The following is a 21,576-nucleotide window of genomic DNA, read 5'->3' as shown; positions in this document are numbered from 1 at the left end:
CATTTAATTGTTCATTATTATTACCACATCTGACCTATTGTGTGGAAATCTGGGGAAACGCATTTAAAACAAATACCGATCCTGTTTTCAAACTGCAAAAAAGAGCCATAAGAATTATAAATCGATCAAAATATACAGAGCCAACTCATTCTCTATTTATTAAATCAAATACAATGAAATTCTACTACATAGTTGAATTTAAAATAGCACAAATAATGTGCAAAGTACACAACAATCTAGACACCATTTAACTCTGAAAATGGCCAAATTTACACTTCAGGAGTTAAAAATTAACTCCCCAAAATTTAACCCTGAATTTTCAACATTTCAAGTTTTTGCTTTATCTTGCATAACTTTTGTTTACACAATTTGATGTAATTAATTCACAGGTCATTTCAGCACTAAGAAATTGGCTTTAGGAAATAGTGGCTAGCATGTAGCTATTGTCAACCCCAAATTGAAGAAAACATGTAAGCCTCCATACTCACACCCACATACGCTACAACATTTGCAGAGTGTGGCGGAACATTGCACAAATGCTGGCACGCGTTAGCTGGTCTAATTAAATGATCCCTCCACATCGCACCATACTGTACAAGAATGCATTATTTAGACGTACACATTTGGAATGCATTAAGTTAAGTGCCATCACAGTCACACGCTTGGGTCACAGCCCAGTAGTTATTGCATGTCTTCCTGTTTGACTCAAAGCAATCCCAGCTCGGCTTTCGACTCTTAATAGGGTGACCCAGTTACCATCAGCAAGGTCTACATATTCAATTCTGCACCTCCACTCCATCGCGCGCACGCAGCCACGCGCTCACGGTGCATCTCTTGCTCGCTCCCCCCACCCTTTGTCTATTCCCCTGCTTCCAGCTGAGAAAAGTAAAAATAACTGCTCTTGTACAGCAAATGCACTATTAATCCGGGCAGGGTCTGACTTCACATGAGAACATGAATCTCATTGACTTCGTGTCAGCAGGAATCATGCGGCAGGTCCTTCCTTAGGAAATCCGACAATCGACTGCTCAGGTCTCCACTCAACAGCATTTCATGGAACTGAGAAACAGCATTTGACAACCTCAGGCTGAAAATACTCAAAATAGATAGGGAAGTAAGCCCATTTTGAAACCCTAACCCTAATTTGAAAACCTAACTTGAAATGCTAACCTTAATTTGAAACCCTAACCTTAGTTTGAATCCTTAATTTGAAACCCTGCTCCTTATTTGAAACCCTAATTTGAAACCACAATCCTAACTTGAAACCCTATTGCTAGTTTGGAACCCAAATTTACTTTGTAAACCCCCAACCCTCACTCCCTCCTCAGCCTCCCTGGTAAGGTCTATTCAGGGGTGCTGGAGAGGAGGGTCCGTCGGGAAGCCGAATCTCAGATTCAGGAGGCGCAGTGTGGTTTTTGTCCCGGCTGTGGAACAGTGGACCAGCTGTACACTCTCGACAGGGTCGTCGAGGGTGCACGGGAGTTCGCCCAACCAGTTCACAGGTGTTTTGTGGACTTGGAGAAGACCGTGTCCCTCGGGGGAGTCTTGTGGGGGGTGCTTTGGGAGTATGGGGTACCGAGCCCCCTGATACGGGCTGGAACACCAAAGTCAGAGTTTGGTCCGCATTGCCGGCAGGAAGTCGAATTTGTTTCCAGTGAGGGTTGGACTCCGCCAAGGTTGCCCTTTGACACCGTTACGTTCATAATTTTGATGGACAGAATTTCTAGGCGCAGCCGAGGCGTTGAGGGGTTCCGGTTTGGTGGCCTCAACATTGCCTCTCTGCTTTTTGCAGATGATGTGGTGCTGTTGGCTTCTTCAAGCCGTGATCTCCAACTCTCACTTCAGCAGTTCGCAGCCGAGTGTGAAACGGTTGGGATGAATATCAGCACCTCCGAATCCGAGACCATGGTCCTCAGTCGGAAAAGGGTGGAGTGCCCTATTCCGGGTCGGGGATGAGATCCTACACCAAGTGGAGGAGTTCAAGTATTTTGGGACTTGTTCACGAGTGGGGGTAGATTTGAGCAGGAGATCGATAGGCGGATCGGTGCAGTGTATGCAGTGATGCGGACTCTGTATCGGTCCGTTGTGGTGAAGAAGGAGATGAGTCGAAAGGCAAAGCTCTCAATTTACCGGTCGATCTACGTTCCTACCCTCACCTACAGTCACGAGTCGTGGGCTGTGACCAAAAGAACAACATCCCGGATACAAGCGGCCAAAATGAGTTTCCCCCGCAGGGTGTCCGGGCTCTCCCTTAAAAATAGGGTGAGAAGCTCGGTCATCCGGGAGGGACTCAGTGTCGAGCCGCTACTCCTCCGCGTTGAGAGGAATCAGTTCTGGTTCAGATGCTTCCTGGACGCCTCCCCGGAGAGGAGTTCCAGGCATGTCCCACCGGCAGGAGGCCCCGGGGACGACCCAGAACACGCTGGAGAGGCTGGGGAGATGGAAGTCTGGGCTTCCCAGCTAAAGCTGCTGCCCCCGCGGCCCGACCCCGAACAAGAGGGAGATGATGGATGGACCCCCAACCCTAGTTTGGGTGTTCTTTTCAAAGTAGTTTACAATGTAAAAATATATTAAAATAGATAAATACAAATAAAAATGGAAAACATGTTTTTATATATTAGTAGTAGTATGAATGTACTCTGAGATTGACATATACAGTACAGCACTCATTATCCTTGATTTCCTTCTTAAGATCCATGTACTAGTAGGCCTACGGTACTCTTTTGTCCTCACTGGCAATATAATGCAATGTACTAGTAGCGCAACTGTGTCTTACTAGTACGGGGGGGGGGGGGGGGGTTCCACTTCAAGTGGCACTAATAGTACACAGTAAACCATAATAGCACACACTACCCAAATAATTAGTATGCATGCTGCATCACACATGGGAAAATCAAAACAATTAATTGATTGACAAAATAATTACTAATTTGATAATTGTATCGTTGCCAGTTTATTGAATAATCGTTGCACCTCTAATATTATGTAGAGTCAATGTACGGTATCGTTGCTGAGTGTAAACAGCTCCCTCGAAGCACCACATTGACAGACGATGACATCAGGAAAATATGTCAACAAATTTCAACAAATAACTGCCTGCTGCATTTTAGCACATCACATTGCATAACGTTCTTTAATTTCATTCATGTTTATATCTGCATCATTAATATTTACACATCAAGTTCTGCTAAATTTGTCATTTTCTTAAATGGAGCCAAGCGCAAGTACTCACGTTCTTGAATTCTGTGTATATAATTCATGCGTCTTTCAACATTTATAAGGCAGTGTTGAGGAGGTTTGTGTTCAGGGGAAACACATTGAGCATTCAAAACAAAGAACCGTCTATGAAATCATTTATTTAAAACTCATTTATGAAACTAATTTTAATCTCTAAAGGAAAGTGTCGGTTTCAATCAAAAGATGGTGGCAATGAACTACTTTTGTCTCAGTGAAGCACCCCAACTCGCGTCAAGAAAGACCCTTGGCAACAAGACAGCCATAGTAATGCTTAAAACATAAAAAACATAAAACATATCAAACCCTCTAAAGAAACAACATTTGGGACCTGTAACCGATAGTGAGGTTCATGCGGCAGTGTTAATATGTTGGAAGTGAACGCCAAGTGACAGAATAAAATAAATGATGCGCGCTATTCATTTGGGGTTCAACTGTACAGAAATACTCGCCATCCGCCCATTAATTTTCAATGGCACTTGTCCTCATTACGATCACGGGTAACTGGAGCCTATCCCACCGACTGGGTACACATCACAGGGCATTTACAGAAATACCAAATATCAAATCAATGAGAAATCTCTCTGTGATATTTATGTCACCTCAAAAACCAAGATACACATTTTTTTTTTTAATAAAAAAGAAATACAACATACTAGTCAATCCTTTGTTCTGCAGCTCTTACTGAAATTAAACAATTCACAAGATCACTCCACTAATCGACTTTGTTAATAATAGCTACATTAATCTAATCTTGCTTTGGTCACAACATTGCTGATTGATTAAAATATGCTTGCTATGACCTACATTTACTACCTAGATTGCTCAATAAAATTGAATACATTTATTTACATATTCTCTTCAATTTGTTAAGGTTTTGTTGTCAATCTAATCTATATTAGCAATGTGGCTGTTTCTTTAACCAATCAGATTTCTAATTAGTCCTCACAAGGCCAAGGTACTGGCCCTTGATGATGTCATCAGCTTTCTGTCCTGTGATTGGTCGGCCGAAGTAAGCCAAGTTCGACTAGCAAAACACGGCATGAATGTGTATAATAATCAGCATCTCTGTTGAGTATGATGGATTTTATCGAAATCTTTTGTCCTGTAATTAGATAAATATTGATTCTGAACTGCGCCAGATGATTTTTGTGGCACAGTTGTGTGCTGTTATATTACATTTATGGTGGATTAAGGCAAAGTATGACAGTCAGGGCTGTGTTAACTATCCTGTTGGCTCTCTGTCCACTCTTCTATGTCCTGCCTAACAATGTCTTATCTCATTATCTACCCTTGCATTTCAATTGGAACATCATTTCTGCAAGAGTGCCTAGCAATTTGTGTAAGTGCAATTCACAAGACTTCGCAGCCCGACAACATTGCCGATGCTTTGATAAAACATACTGCAGAGAAACCGCAAGCAGAGGAAGACACACACCCGTTCAAGTATATAAAGGCACCGCTGGAAGTGCCATTCATGTCAAATACATGAATGTCATTCATTTGGAAACTTCTTTCAAAGAGCAGCTGGAAGTCGATCAAATTATACACAAATTTGAAAACAGACATTCATCCTATTTTACATAATTTTCCCAATGAACTGAGCAAAGGATGCCTCAAATACAAACAGTGAAATATGATGTCATATACGGGTAAATAAATAATAGACCTGCAATGATGAGAGTTCTTACCTTATGTCGGCACTTAAGCACCACTCCATAAGCGCCTTCACAGAGAAACAGAAAAAAAGGATCAATAAGACATGAGTCTGAGAAATTCTTTAAAGGTGCAACCTCTTAATTATGTTGTGGCCTCCCAAACATGCATGAGGTGAGAAGCACCAAAAATAAAAACAACGAAGGCGTGAGGCATACAAACTCTCCTGCATGCTTCTTTCACTGTTTCGTTTGACTAATATCTTCCACAAAGTATTGTAATGATTTTCTGAAGCAGTTTCTTTGCTGATGTGCAATGCATCATGGGCTGACAAGGTTGGCAGCACAATCTGCAGCTTTCTCTATCTGCAGTGCAAATTGTCAGCCACCCCACTCGGTAAATGACATAAGAGTTTAGCCTGCATTGCCCCGAGGTTTATTTATTACTTATATTATACTCATATAATATTATACTAAATGCTGTTTATATTATCCAAATTTATACGCGGTATTAAAATACGACTTTCAATGTGCAATATTTTGCATACATTTGATGCATTGCATACTGTATCTATCAACAGTTTCATACACTGTTGGCTTGGGTGTTTTGCAATTCATCATTAAATATTGCTGTGTATAATCAATATAATCAATCAATCAATTACAAATTATTCTGCTGATTAAAAAATATATATATTTTAATTTTAATTTCATAAAATAAACATCAAAATCCCCATTGCAGTCATTCCCTACGTATTTTCAAATATGCTGAAATAATGAACAAACTTGATCTTAAATAATTTAACAATGTCATCTGATAGCCTTAAGGTAGAAATCTGCTACGTTCACAATCATTCGCCGCTAAGTGAGTTACAAGCTTGAAGGGTTCAAATCCGGACCTAAAAGAGTCCTTCCATGACACATCAACATTATTAACTCATTTTCAAATTTCAAACACAAACTTGGAGATATTTTCATTCTAAATACTCTATAGCTATTTATTAATTGCAATCTAGTTCTTCTATCTTTCTGCCGTTAAGTGCTGAAAACACAACAGATGTTTCTCTGTGCTATTGTTGATGTTTTGCATATAAGTTGCAGAGTGTAATTGACTGTACATCTGATAGCGATAATAGAAAAAGAAACATCAATACTAGAAAATGAATGTTCTGGAAAATATTCAAAAACAGGTAAATATGCAAAACTTCTTTATCTTAACATAATAAAAAATTCAAACAGTAGGCTAACACGTGTGAGCAGATGAAAAGCCACAAAATATTTTAAAACAATAATATTTCCCAGACAATTAAACATAAATATATAACATATTTTCCTGAGGGGTCAGTCATGAATGCATGGTTCTACTCAGAAATTGAGTTAAAATTGTCATGATTGGGGTCAGCTGTTTCTGCTTCCCTTTCAGTCACCGGGGAAACAGCTGGAGGGCGGAGCCCGCTAAACACACCTGTTGCTCATCAGTTCATCAGGCCAAGATAAAGGCCTGGCAGAAGCAGCAAGAAGTGTCGGGTTATTACTCCGAGACGCTATTCACCTGACCTGACGAAATAAGCTTCTACAAGACTCTACTCCTGATTCCCATGACTTGCTTTTTGTCCGCCCTCGAGCGTGATTTTGGTTTAGCTTTTTGTCCGCCCTTGAGCGTGATTTTGTGTTTGTTTTTGTCCGCCCTCGAGCGTGATTTTGGTTTTGCTTTTTGTCCGCCCTCGAGCGTGATTTTTGTGTTGGTTCGTTTGGTGGATTAAAACTACGTTATCCACATCCCTGCCGTGGCTCTCCTACTTTCCTGCATTTGGGTCCTCCACTCACACACCATGACAAAAATGTTCCCTTCCCACTGTCAAAGAAAAATTTGGACTGGGAAGCCAATACGTCTGCCACATTTGCATTGACATTAAATGGAAAGCATGTACATCCACAAGCATGAAAATATAAAACATGAAAATCAGATGAGTACGTGCATACGTATATGCAACAAAATCCAGCAACTCACCTTCACCCACAATGCCAAGGACTTCAAACTTATTCATCACATCACCGTTTGGCGGAGCTCCTCCAGCAGGTGAAACGAGACGCGCGCGCTTCAGCGGCGACACTCCTGCTGCGAGATGGAGATGGAGGCGACTGTCGAGTCCAAGAGAAATGCGGTGATCCTCTGACCACACCCCATCGTGGAAAGTCCTCTTCGTCCTCACGTCCGCCTCTGCTTCATGCTACTGCTCTGGCGCTTGTAAATGTCATTTTTCTTTTATTTATGACGCCCGTTTTCTTCAGGTTATTCCTCTCTCGGTCTTTTGGAACCCTTCACTCAGCTGTGCCTGGAAGACAAAAACAAACAAGCCAAAGGTCAGAATACTGTACTGTACTGTAATACTGTATGCTGATACTTCGTTACATTAAATTTACTCTAACTTCAGTACACTGGCCATTACTGTATATCCATTCAGCTCGATTCACTGGGTCAAAACAATGAACCCAACATTGAGTAAAAGTGACCCAGTCTGCTCAAAATCGACAGCTACCTTTACACAGAGAGGTAAAATCAGCCATCTTGATTGTTTCAGATGTTGGGGGACTTATTATACGGCACAAAAAAAAGAGACAGCAGCGATAGGAATAAACGTCGATCAAGGAACATTAACGACAACATTGCAACAGTTTCAGAAAAGCAAGATATTCCACTTCCATGGCTCTATTTAAGAGTCATTTATAGGCATAGGCGAGAACTTGGTATCAGTATGACATCAGTATCAGTGGTGTAGTCCAGGTTATACGCGGGCATATGGAGTATACCCACTTCTTTTTCAGGTCATGCCTTGGAAAAGAATCCTTCAAATTGTTCTCCCGAGCCGCAACGGTAACCCAGAAATTTAGCTCATATCATTAACTGATTTACCTTCATACACGAGACACTCAACCGCGACGTGAGTTTGATTCCCGGGGTGAACGTTGTTGGTTACACACTAACTAAATGCTCTAGTTTAGTTTTATAGTAGCTACTAGCTAGGCTGCTACTTGATTTTTAAGTAGGTTAAAACACAAGAATGAGGACAAATAGTTTGATTCAGACCAAAACAATACAGTACTGATGTCTAACCAGACCGTTTTTCACCATTTTTGTTCATTGTACACTAAATATTGTATAAAAATAAATAAATAAATAAATAAATAAAATAAAATAAATATATATATATGCCGGACGTCTAATTTGTGTAAATGGCTAAAATAAAAGTTGATTGTTAAACGCAGTACAGTGCAACCTTTCGTCATTGCCTCAGAAATAATATATGGGACCAGGGGTACACGGACCTCGCCTTCGACTTTGGCGGTCGTGAGCCGAGGAACGAGGGAGCAGCGTTGTCGCGCCACACGGAGCTAAAGGCTAAGCTAGCTGAGCAGCGCTCGAAATTTGGCACGGTGTGAGCCTCGATGGACGGATAACATTGAATAAAAATGGAGCAGCTAAAGCCTCCGAGCAAATTTAAACAGACAGGTAATGTTGAAGAACAATGGAAACATTTCAAGCAGCGCTTCGCACTCTATCTAACAGCAATTGGGACCACGGAGAAGAGCGACCAGCAAAAAGTTGCGCTCCTTTTGACGGTGGCGGGATCTGAAGCTATAGATGTCTTTAATAGCTTCGTTCCAACTGACAGAGGATGAACAAAAAATCTATGATGCAGTGCTGAGTAAATTTGAACAATTTTGTACACTCAAACGTGATGAAACATACGAGAGGGTATGTGTTCAACTGCAGAAACCAAACCGAAACAGAGTCAGTCGAGGAATTTATTACTGGCTTGCCAGCCATGCAACTTCGGGGAGCTTGCAGACTCCCTTACCCGGGACAGGATTGTGATGGGTGTCAGAGATAAAGGACTCAGAGAGAAGTTACTATGTGAAGTGGATTTGACACTGGAGAGGGCCATACAGATATGCCAAGCCAGGAAAGTCACCCAGCAGCGCCTGGAATCCATGGATGGGGGCATGATGAGCGAGGCTGATTGCAAGACACAAACAATAGCGACCAGACAGACCAACAAGCAGGTGAAAAGAACTTCGAATGAGGACGTCGGCAGGGAACAGAAACTACGAGCATGTGGCAACTGTGGGGGAGAGCATCTGCCTCGTCAATGACCAGCCGACTCTGCGGGAAGAGGAACCAATTCGCACGTGCATGCAGACAACGGCGGCCAAGGGAAAGGAAAAGAAGAGTGAACCTAGTCCACGGTTCAGATGACGAGGACATCGAGGAGCTTTGTGGGATCAATCGACATATCACAGTCCGATGATGAGGAGTGGACTGAAAAAATACTATGTGAATGGGGCAGACATCGCAAGTTGACACAGGAGCCCAGGCTAACATCATCGCAGAGACAGAGCTACCGAATCTACAGGTCAAATCTCATATTGAGAAAAACTCAACTGAGACTGAGGGCATACAATGGGGAAATCGTAACTCACATGGGAAAATGTAAAATGACGTTAAGAGATGGTCATAAAACCCATGAACTTGAATTTGTCATTGTCAAGGGCAAAAAGAACCTGTCACTTTTAGGCTTGAAAGCAAGTATCTTACTAGGACTAGTGAGAAAAGTGGACATAGTTGACAAAGAAGGAATTGAGCGTAATATGGAGGATGAATATGCTGATGTAATTCAAGGAATAGGAAAACTCCAAACGATACATAAGATACAGTTAGAGGACAACTATAAACCAGTAATCCACCCACCTAGACCCAAAAGAACTCAACATGTTGAAAGGGAACACTTCCAACCAGAGGAGACATTTTTGGAGACTTAGCAGGATACAAATATTTCTCAAAGTTAGATGCCTCCTCTGGTTTTTGGCACGTTTGTTTCGACAAGGAGAGCTCTATGATCTGCACTTTTAACACTCCTTTTGGTCGTTACTCGTTTAAGAGATTGCCTTTTGGGTTAACATCCGCTCCTAAAGTTTTCCATAGAACCATACAACAAATATTTGACAGAGTGCCGGCCGGGTAAGGTCTACATTGATGACATACTGATTAGTGGATCTATGGTTGAAGAACACGATGCCAGACTAGCTCAAGCATTAGAAACTGCCCGGCCTGGGGGGCCCTGAGGTGTTGCGCTTGCTCTGTCCTGGCGGGGGTCGACGGCTCCCCTCTTTGGTGGAGATTTTCATGCATGCCAGATCCACCACACCAGCATCTACCGAAACTCAGACACAATCTGCTTCTTCCTCAGGTCATTGAATCGGTGGAGGCTGGTGTCTGTGGAGCTCACTCTGCTTCCTCTGTCCTTCCTACATTTCCTCAGTCTCTCCTTTGGGCCCTTGAGGTCTCCCTGATTTGTTGGAATTCAGATGTCTCTGGGGTTGGTGAAGGACTCTGGTTGGTGGCCTGGTGGGTGATGTCTGGTCGGTGCTGGACTTCACTTTCCTTTCTTTTCTTTGGTCCGTCTTCGGGTCTCCTGACGGCCCCACGACTCTGGCTGGATTCTGAAGTGTTCGGTTTAGGTGAACGGTATGGGATTTTTTAATAGGTTTTAGGTGCACTAATGAATACACGCACGCACGCACGCACGCACACACCCACAAACACACACCCACATACAAAAAACAAACAAAAAAAAGGAGAGCAATGATGATGACATGTCAAATGAACAATACTGAGCTCTCCAGGGTAAAAAAAAAAAAAATAGAAACTGCCCGGTCTTATGGGTTGAAACTAAATGTAAAAAAAATTTAATTCACAAAAAACAAAATCACCTTCTTAGGTGAAGTGTTAACAGCAGAGGGTGTCCAGGTCAGCCAAAGAAGAGTGACAATTAATCATAAAAGCTCCTGTTTTGAGGTTTTACGATGAAAAGCGCAAAACAAAAATCTCAGCAGACGCTTCTAAATCAGGATTAGGGGCCGTCCTACTATAAGAGTATGGCAACCGATGGAGACCTGTTGCATAAGCCTCTAGAGCACTCTCTGCGGCTGAATGTAAGTATGCCCAGATAGAAAAAGAGGCGTTGGCTTTGTCATATGCTTATGAGAAGTTCCACGTTTTAATATATGGCAAAACAGTGTGGGCTGAGATGGATCATAAACCGCTAGTCTCCATTGCAAAAAAAGGGATTAGCGAACATGCCACCCAGGGTCCAAAGACTATTTTTGAACTTGCAAAAATACGACCTGAAGTTAGAATACAGCCCAGGTAAACAACTGCTACTTGCAGATACACTATCGCGTACAAAATCTAACACCAGATAGGAGCAGAGTGAAACAGTGCATATGAATCTGGTAAAAAAAAAAGAAAAAGAGCTGCCAAGTGTCAGAGAAAATGTGGGAAAATTTGGCTCAAGCTACTTCTGATGATGACGTACTTAAAAAAATAATGAGAGGCATAAAAAAGTGGTTGGTCACCAAACACCTTTCCAGCTCCATATTGGCAATTTCATAGATGAGTTGTCAGTTACAGGTGGAGTGCTATTTAGAGGTTCTAGAATAGTTGTCCCACAAATGCTTCAGAAAGACATGCTTAAATTGATTCACGAGGACCATTTGGGAATGGAGAAATGCAAAAAAATGGACGAAAGAAGTACTAGACTGGCCCAAGATGAACTGTGCAATAGAAGATACAGTCAGAGCATGTGAAGTCTGTCAAAAGTACAGAAATAAACAACAAAAGGAGCCAATGTGGATTGAGGAAAACGAAAGACTTACACCATGGAGTAAAGCGGGAATTGATCTTTTTACTGTGTATGGCAAGGACTATGCTCTACTAATGGACTATTATTCTCGTTACCCAGAAATGGAAATATTGAAGGACACCACCGCCAGTACAGTGATGAGCCACATCAAGTCATCTTTCGCATGTCACGGAATTCCATCTATAGTACAAATAATGGACCTTAATTTCACTGCCAATCTTTCAGAGAGTTTGCTGAGTCACATGGGTTTAAACATGCCACGTCAAGTCCACTGTACACTGTAATGGTGTCAAAATAGCAAAACAAATGATAAAAAAAAAAAAAAGCTTTGGAGTCAAACTCAGATCCATATCTGACTCTGTTAAATTACAGAGACGCTCCACTGAAACATGGGAAGTCACCCGCAGAACTGTTGTTCAGCAGAAAACTTAGAACAAGGTTACCATTCCTTGTAGAATCTGAAGCAGACCTGAGTAACAAAGGGTTGCTACATGTGAGAGAGAAACACAAGGGAGTTCAAAAAAGGCAGTATGACAAAGGATCACTGAGGTCACTCTGTCCTCGAGATAGTTAGAATACACGACGGGAAAGGTTAGAATGTTAAGGCGCAAGTGCTGAAAAGCGTGGCACCTTGGTCATATGATGTCAAGACTCCAGAAGGGGTTACATGCAGGAGAATTAATAAAACACTTACTGTATGTACCTCAGATAGAACCAGTGGAACCACAGGAGAGTGAACACATTCCACTAGAAAATACAGTTTCTGCTCAAACTGCACTAGAAACATGGGTAACACCTGTACAAACTACAGAACGGAGTGAATTAAGGAGGTCTAACAGAAATAGAAAAGTCCCACAGAGGTTGATTGAACAAATGTAGTGTCCACGAATTCGAGTTTGGACATGTACTTGCTGACAAATGGACATACTTTCTAGGGATGCATATGTTGTAGTTAAAAATGACACACTTGCAAATTTTCTTGTCCAAATTTTGTATCTGTTTTTTTTGTGTTTGTTGTTAAAAAAAATTTTTTAAGGGAGATGTGACATATTGCCATATTGTACGTAAGGGTCATGTGACTTCTGTATGTTGTTGACAACTGGGGTCAGCGCGCATGCACATAGGGACTCGGCGGGTTGCTGCTGGACGTGGTGGCCGCTGTAATTTCTGTAAGCGGCTGAAATAAAATGTTGATTGTTAAACGCACTACAGTGCAACCTTTCGTCATTGCATCAGAAATAATAAAATCCCCACTTCTCCAGGGACCGCTACCCCACTAAACAGTATGAAGTAAATACCGGCTATCGGGCACTCCTGAAGGCTACTGACACCAGCCATCAATACTTAAAGATGTTTTGTGGAATTTTTCCTTTTTGACTCATGACTGCCACCTCTGGCCTAGAGCGTAACTGCAGAATCTGTGTCAAGCTTGTGCATGGAGCGCGCGTTAGGCGTGGGGGGGGGGGGGTGGGGGGGGTCGATATTTCAATATATTGTTGCACTTTCTGTTGCAATAAATATATTGATACACTGAAGGCAGCATCGATATTTTATGACACCATAAAAGGATTTACCCCGCCATTCAACATATCAATGAAGCTGGAAACATACTCAACGTAGCACGCCGCCTACGCTATGGCTAGCTTCAAAATAAAGTTTTACCAAACAATACAATGCAGTAGCATTGGTTGGCTTTTACTTTGAAGTCGGCATGCGAGGCGAAGTGATCGCCAGCTTGACTTATTTTTTCGAAGTGTTGGCTTAGACTACATATCGAAGTTTTTGTTGAAATTACATATTTTCTACCAACATTATTACAATGCTATCCAGAAAGTATATTTAATCGCTAATTTAGGACGCTAAGAAACCGCTAGTAAATTCAGCCATTATTGTATAATACAGCACAAGTCTCCGACGTTAGTTGCTAGCAGCTAGTATTAGCCTAATATGGTACGGTGGCCCTGAAAGTGCAAAACGCAAACGAGTGCTGGCAACAGTAATGAGTGACAGCTACCTGGCTTGCTTTCTTTTCTTCTTTTTCAATATCTTGGACCTAGGCTACTTTGTAATTCACTCTCCATGTTTAAAGGAAGGGAATGTGCCTTAAATTGCACTTTGCCTTTTTCATTATTCACCATTTTATTAATAATAATAAAATTAAAAAAAGATAATAGAACTTTGTCTTCATTTATTTTACAAAGCACCTTTACCAATAAATAAAAACATTCAACTCAAAATGTCAAATATTGCAGTTTAGATTTTAAGAACACAACTTTAAGCCATTAATACCTTGTTATTGTATACATGGACCATGTATACAGTAAGAATGGATCTGCCTCTTATTGCACTTAAAGTTGTGTTCCTAAATCCTAAACGGCCATATTAGACATTTTGAGTTGACCTTGTTTTATAAAATAAATGATTTTGTTTCTTGTTTATTTGTTTTCTTATCCGAAACATATGTGACTCAAATCCATGATTTGATCCGAGCCATGACTTTTGTGATCCTTTGCTGTCACCGTCAATACTTAATCTCTCCTCTCCTGTTTGTGGGGGCGCTAATCCCCCAAGTGGCAGTAAAGTAGGGGGAGCAGTGGCGAAGAACTGGTGTCAAGACACTATTGGCAAAGAAGAAGAGTCGGGAAGTTTTCACTCACTCACATTCTGAATTTCGTGATATATCATTGAGAACATTTCTGACAAAAGATAGAATATCGTAGATATTGTGAATCACGATATCGTTAACGCGGGCCACATAACGTCACAGTATCGAATCGTAAGTTACCCGTATCGTCCCACCCCTAGTGTGCGTGCGAGTATGTGCGCTGGAATAAACTCTTTGTTTTTTGGGTTTTCTTGGAGTCTGATCTGGAGTTTGGGCTGTGCTCAAAGCCGGCCTCTTGTTTTGTGTGTGTGTGCTCAGTTTCCATCCCAATTGTGTCGTATGCTAACACTAAATGTCTAACACTCCACACTGAAACTAAGATATTAGGGGATAGTCTCTTTGTACTCATCTGTGCATTGATGGATCATGCCTGATGGAGAAAAGTCTTTAAAATTAACATTTTAAACTCCACAATGCACCTTTCAGGAAAACAAATCAGACATTGAGCTGTTTTCCTCGCGAGTAGTTGGCACTACACTGCTGCAGTTTGACACATGGGTGAATCACCATTTGTGCCAGAAAGAACAAGAGATCTTTGTTCACAATTATCAGTCAGTGTGTTTAGTGAAATTTTATGTAAAAGTATCAAAAGTACTAGTAGTATTGATACTCAGTACAGTGAATAATCTTACCGATATTAGTCTGAAAGAAAGTGTTATTGAACATCCTTAGTCAATTATGGTGCTGTTGGTGACAAGACTGATTAGTGGTGAATGTGTCATGTTAAATACTTTTGTACTTAAGTATCCTACATTCTAGAATCTGTTCTTTTGTAATTTATTAATTAATACTTCTACATTTATGAGTCGTTTTTTTATACAGTAGTGTGAGTGATTCTGCCGGCAGAACACAACTGTCGTTTGAAGAAAGCAAGGCAAAGTGTTATAAACTGCTGCAAGCTAAACCAGACCAAATCTCATTGTAAATATAGGACAGACTGTTGCAAAAAGAATAGAGTGAAGTTAACGTGTATTTTTTAGACTGTAAATGGGCTTTGGTTGGTTGTCACCGCTAAGCAAATTGATTTGGTATTTCTCGAAAAGCTGAAGTTGTTTTGCTCTATTAGTGTTAGCTTCAGCCTCAGGCTAAGCTGACTCAATGACAAGTACAAATAAGTGTCAGTAGTAAAATAATTATTTGAATACAGTTAAGCGTTTAATGATTTCCAAAAAGTTTATTTTCCCCTGTTCTGTAATAAAGCATTTACTGTATATGAAAAAGAATGACTATTAATCCTCGTAATAATTGTTCCAGTTGTCTTTGTTTCTCTTCCAAATACCAATTCTCGAAGGGACCAGTTCAAAGTCTTCCTTTGTGTGATTCCATACATAAAGAATGTCATATTGATACATTCTTGGCACTGATGGTTGTTAACTAGTGCATGGAAATGTACAGAAATGTAGCTTTTCCTTGAGGACATCTATAAACCATGTCATGCATGACTTCCACACGCTGAACTTTCCCTGTCCATTTCCATCTCATCAGGCTGAGGCACAGGAGGTGGCAAATAGGACATTACAATTACTTATCTAATTTGTACATTCAATTTTTGTGAACTATAGGGATTTTTAAGTGATTGTCTTTTATGGGTTTTTACACAACTGTACATTGTACAAACAAGTCCCAATTTCGACTTAGAAGCCAAGAGGGTAGCAACACGTTACGTCGCATCACGCCAGACAGCACTAAGCTCTACTGGATGGAGATGCAACATAATTAAGAGCAAGAACAAGAGGCAAAGGTAGTCTACAACTACTTTAAGCTCTAGTAAGCAGAAAATATATGCTGTTTGTATGTGTTGCTGCTCGGTTTTATTTCTTTGAAGGTTTATGTTTACAGTTAAATTGATGGTAATTTTGTTAGCCTGTCTGTGCTTCGCATTGTATGCTAGCATTAAGCAAGCACACAAAATGATATGGTTTGTTTAAAGTTAACATTTAAATATACAATATTTAACTCCTTTTTTTTGGTGGTAGTTGTGGAAAAAAAACAGCAACTTCAAGTGGGCGTGACAGTTTTTAAGCAACCATGCTTTGTATCTCAGAACTGTGCCAGTGATCAGTGTCTTCTTTTTTGTTTCGTTAAAGTGACAGAATACTAAAGTCCCCCGTTTCTTGACGGCCAGAGTGAAAACACAGGAGCTAAGGAATACGCTGTAAAGTGTATTTTAATAAGTTGAAATGTGTTAAAGGTGTGTGGGAGGAGTACAAATATGTAAAGACCCTGTAAAGGGACAAAAGAAAATGACACAACAGAGAAAAGTATTGTTTACAAGCCTGCCAAATTTAGATGAATTAAAACATTGCCCAGCATAAAAAAAAATTAGGCCATAAAATCTCGTGTTATGTACTTGGGAGTGGAACCCGCGCACAACGACATCAATCGAGGCCCCTGCGTATTGGAGGACCCTGTTGCAGTCGTGCAAGCTTGTTTGCTCATTAGCCTGCGAGCTAGTTGTGCATTGTAGTGGTACAAATGGGCCAAGGTTTTATAAACTTACAATCGAGATGGATAACTACAGATGAAATGAGGGTGATCAGTAATTATATAGTAGGCTAGTGTGGGCCCATACATGCCAGGGGCCCAAAAAATCCAACAACTAAAAATACAAAAAATAGTTTAACGCTATGTCTCAATAACTCAGTACTAAATTGTTCTCAGTCTTTTTCAGCACTTATCTTCAAATTTATTGTATGTATTTAGGAAAAAAATCACCAAAAAGACTTTACAGGGTACATGTTATATTGTCAATTTAGATTAAAAGCTTTAAATGTGTTTAAAGCAAGTTGAAGGGGTAAAATAATGCAGATAAAAAAATGTATATGGTTTCACTTTTACAGGTGGATCTGAGTAGCCCGATACCGATGTCTGGTATCGGGACTCACCCATCCCTAATCAATACTTTCATTTTCACAGTCCCTAAATATTAGTCCATAATGCCAATGTCACCCGTATGCTTAAATTGAAATTATAAGAAAAAGTATGGATACTACCCATTATCCATAGTTGCATGCTTAGTTTTGTGCTAGAACTCAAGAATGCATTATGCTAAACGATGTTCCAGCATTAGCATGATGAACATGGGTGCCAGTTGCACGTCTGCAGCTCTTTTCTTCATCAAGGGTGCTCGAAACTTTCAGTCATTCACACGGCGGCGGCAGCAGCTGTGCTGAGCTTCCCCTCAGTGTCTTGCTCAAGGGCACTTGGGCGCATGGCGAGCAGGAAGTGATTCATTCATACATATGACAAGACCATACACTACAGCTCCTGAGCCACACAAACCTATATTCCATTGTTACAATACTTAACCTTGACCCCCCCCCCCCCCTCCCTCAGTCTTAGTCTGATGTTTTAGTAGTAGGCCTATATTCAACATATTTTGAATCACAGTAAAGCCGTTTTACTTTTGTACCTGTACCTTTACTAGTCTACGTCTGCTGTCATGAGCCATGTTTTTTGTTGACTTTGTACAGATTACATTTTAGTTTTGTTTCATGCTGTCATGTTTTCCTGTGGAACTTGACCATGCCTTGTCTAATTGTGAGGTTTTCCTCCTCTAATTGTTAGGTTTTCCTCCTCAGCTGCTCATCAGCCATGTTCCTTATGCCGGCCGATCAGCTCCCTTAATAATAATGATAATAATAATAATAATAATAATAATAATAATAATAATAATAATAATGATTATTATTATTATTATTATTATTATTATTATTATTATATATAAATCAGATGAATAATAATAATAATAATAATAATAATAATTATTATTATTATTATTATTATTATTATTATATATAAATCAGATGAATAATAATAATAATAATAATAATAATAATTATTATTATTATTATTATTATGCTTCTGATTCATATAGTGCTTTTCTAGACACTCAAAGATGCTTTACAATGGATGGATACATTATCAACGTATTCACACCTTCCCACTCTGGTGGCATGAAGACATTAGGCTACATATTTAGCAACAGCTGGCCTCATATGCTTGAAAAGATCTCACTTAAAAACCTCAAGCATGAGTGACTTTACCTGTCTTTCTCTAATAAGGTTTTTTTCCCTACTTTGTGTTGTAAAAAGGTTGAAAAAAGTTAGCAGTCTATTTTGACAAAGTACGGATATGAGTTTTCAAATCTAGGGAGTAAAAGTAAGAGGTTGTCAGAAAAATTAATACTCAAACAAAGTATAAATATCTGAAAAATCTTGAGTCCAATTATATGCTACTTCCCACAATGACTATGTATCCAACACTTGTTCATCATCTCCAAAAACACACTTTTAATGATGATGTGGTTCATGTGCTTGTGTGGGCGTCTTCCTATGCGGTGCACATCCTTCGAGGAGAAGCGATTGAGGCCATCGAAGGATATGCTGCTGCCACTGAGGAGTGATTATCGAGCCCATTAAGGAAACACATCCAAAAAGCTGAGCATCTCTATAGGTGCAGGGGAAACATCCTCATGGCAGTCCTGATCACATTTTCTCTACATCTTTCATGCAGAACAGAAATTAAGAATGACTCTGCTAGTGTAGATGTGAAACAAACACGCCTCGCGTGGTTGAGCGTGAGAGAGACAAGAAATGTGATGAGAGGATGCACGGGTTGTTGCACTGACACTGCTGCACCGTCTAACTGCGTTGCGGAGCGCGCCACCATTCCAGCACTGTGCACGCTGCACATCAGCCTACACAGCAACCGGTGCATACATTATATGCTAAGCATGTTCACGACAATGTTGCGCCGACAAAGATGCACGAATGAGCGCTCTCAACGCGTTCTACACGCAGTCATTAAGAAGCATAAAAGCCATCGGACACATTGTTTTTGTTTTGTGTTTTAAATAAACGTGTTTTCCTTAGATGTGAGGTGAGGATGCCCGAGCAGGCGTCATGCACATTGGAGAGAATGAGGTGGGAAAATGAAGAGCCGTGTGTGTGTGTGAGAGAGAGAGTGGGGAGACATGGGGAGAAAAGCCCAAACAGGCCTATGCGTCGTGACATGATGAAAAATCACTCACTCAATTCCTGGACGTGGAGGTGAGAGCGAATCCTCAGTCAATAAAACGCCGACGACGGGGCTTAAGTTGCATGTAACACTTGTTCCCAGGCTCCGCGTTCAGTGCCTGGGCATCATCAGCTGGTTCGAGCTGCAAGTATGTAAAAAAAAAGAAAAAAAAAGACTGTGAGCGACGGCACCAAGAGCCAATAGAAACCTCGCAGCATCGCCTTCAGCATCCAACATCGGGAGCTGGGATGATGACATACAACTTCAGATTGGAATCGAGCATTTTTAAGGATTAGTCCGCGAACACACCACGTTTTGCCTTCTATTGATGCGAGTGTAAAAATCATGCGGCAGCTTGTCCTCACTCTCCTCCACCTACACTGCACCCCCACCTCCTGCATAAAGGCTGTAAAAACCACCGTGCATGTGGCACTTCTGGAGACCTGTGCAAAACGCCCCCATTTTTTTTAAAGGATGTGCACTATTTAGCGTGAAAAAGTAACAAAGTAAGAATAGCCTACTTCATTACTTACTGTAGGCCTATTTCTTCATCTATCCACATTACTCAAATGTGGCAAATGCAAAACACACAAGTGCAGCTACTTGTGTAAAAAATAAGACTCCAATAAAAGAAGTACTTCTTCAACTCATTTACTAGAAGCAAAACTAAAAATGTCCAGTCTCTGAAAAGCAGAGGTGGCAATGCATCTACCAAAGTTGAAGCTGATGTTTTGTTTTTTGTTTTTAAAAAAAGGCAAAAATAAATAGATGTACAGGTACTGTATATTGAACTATTTTCAGAAAAACTAAAGAAGTACAGACAGACTATGAAATGTTTCTAATTTTCTAGGTACAAAAAGAAGAGGTGGCAAAAGTAGGTACACTCTTTACTTGAGTAAATATACTTATACTTTTTTTACTTACAGCACTTGTGCAAAATACTACACTGAAAGGAGATTATTGAGTCAATTCCTTTAGTAATTAAAACTTAGCCTAATAAAGTTACAAAAAGTTCACTTACAGACTAAAAATTAAAGACAAATGTTGCAAAAGTACTATATACTCTTGTACTCTGCCTCAACACATTTTGACTAGTGTCAAACACAAGGCCACAATGCAACGTCAATATGTGGCCTGCCAAGCCAAAGAATGAATGCACATCAACTTCATGTTAAATAAAATACCCCCAAATTACAAATTTCCTTAATTTTTAATAACAATGTTGCCACACCTCCCTCCCAAAAAAATACCAACCCGTCAAATAAGATGTTTACATGTAAATTAGAAGAAACTGTTTTTTTACTGCATGCTTTTGATATGACTCCAGCATGCCCCCAACCTTCTTGAAGATAGCGGTTCAGAAAATGGATGGATGGATGATTTCAAATCTAGTTATGCATCTTTGTTATGTGTATATGTGATAATAAAAGTGATCATACATTTTTATGGGTTAATAGTCAAAGAATAAACTTATAATTGAGTCTTCGGTAAACATTTGCTTTTTTAAGTCAATGTCAATCAAAATCTTTACTGTTACTGTCACACCAATGCAAATAACATGGGAGAAAAGTCAGTGTTTATCATTACAATCCACGGTCTGTCTTAAAAGTTCTTTGGTGAATGTCACAGCTTTTTTGGAACATGTTGCAGGCATCATTTATTTGCGTTTTACTCAACGTCCCATTCTTTTTTTCCTCTATTCCAATTTTTCCAATACATTTCACGTTTTAATGTCATAAGTTTAACGGTTTATCATGCTAATTTGGCTTCCACATGCACACGGATGAAGCTCTATGTATAGCCTATGTCTTCTTTTTAAATGTTAAACCTTTATAAACCCTTGACCCCCGTTTGTTTTAAAGCGCTATATAAATAAAGATGACTTGACTAAAACAATATTTTGTTTCTGCTGCCTGACTTGAAATGAGTTGAGTAGAATTTGATTTGTTGAATTAGGAGTCTTAATTATTTTTTCACAGTTTTTTATCCATCCATCCAGCCATCCATTTTCTTAACCGCTTTTCCTCACAAGGGTCGCTGGAGCCTATCCCAGCTGGCTTCGGACAGTAGGCGGGGTACACCCTGAACTGGGTGCCAGCCAATCGCAGGGCACACAGAGACGAACAACCATACTCACAATCACACCTAAGGACAATTTGGAGTGTTCAATAAACCTGCCATGCATGTCTTTGGAATGTGGGAGGAAACCGGAGCACCCGGAGAAAACCCAAGCAAGCACGGAGAGAACATGCAAACTCCACCCAGGAAGGCCAAAGCCCAGACTCGATCTCACGTCCTC

The 21,576-nt window shown here is 40.4% G+C and overlaps 1 protein-coding gene across 3 annotated transcripts in view; it reads right to left on the bottom strand.

Moving 5' to 3' along the window:
* cdkl5 (cyclin dependent kinase like 5) overlaps positions 1 to 21,576 on the bottom strand; it is a 53,787-nt gene that overhangs the window by 31,316 nt on the left and 895 nt on the right. For 2 of the 3 annotated variants that reach the window (XM_077563140.1, XM_077563143.1), the window contains exons 1-3: positions 19,291 to 19,596; positions 6,901 to 7,225; positions 4,926 to 4,960 (exon numbers count right to left, since the gene is read on the bottom strand). In XM_077563140.1, the coding sequence (XP_077419266.1) occupies positions 4,926 to 4,960; positions 6,901 to 6,937 (72 nt within the window). In that variant the 5' untranslated portion in view covers positions 6,938 to 7,225; positions 19,291 to 19,596. Of the gene's footprint in view, positions 1 to 4,925; positions 4,961 to 6,900; positions 7,226 to 19,290; positions 19,597 to 21,576 lie in introns of those variants that run through there. The other variant, XM_077563141.1, reaches the window with a different exon arrangement.

This window comes from Vanacampus margaritifer, chromosome 4, assembly GCF_051991255.1.
Source record: "Vanacampus margaritifer isolate UIUO_Vmar chromosome 4, RoL_Vmar_1.0, whole genome shotgun sequence".
In the NCBI taxonomy this organism is placed as follows: Eukaryota; Metazoa; Chordata; class Actinopteri; order Syngnathiformes; family Syngnathidae; genus Vanacampus; species Vanacampus margaritifer.
This window is presented reverse-complemented; position numbering and strand designations above follow the sequence as displayed.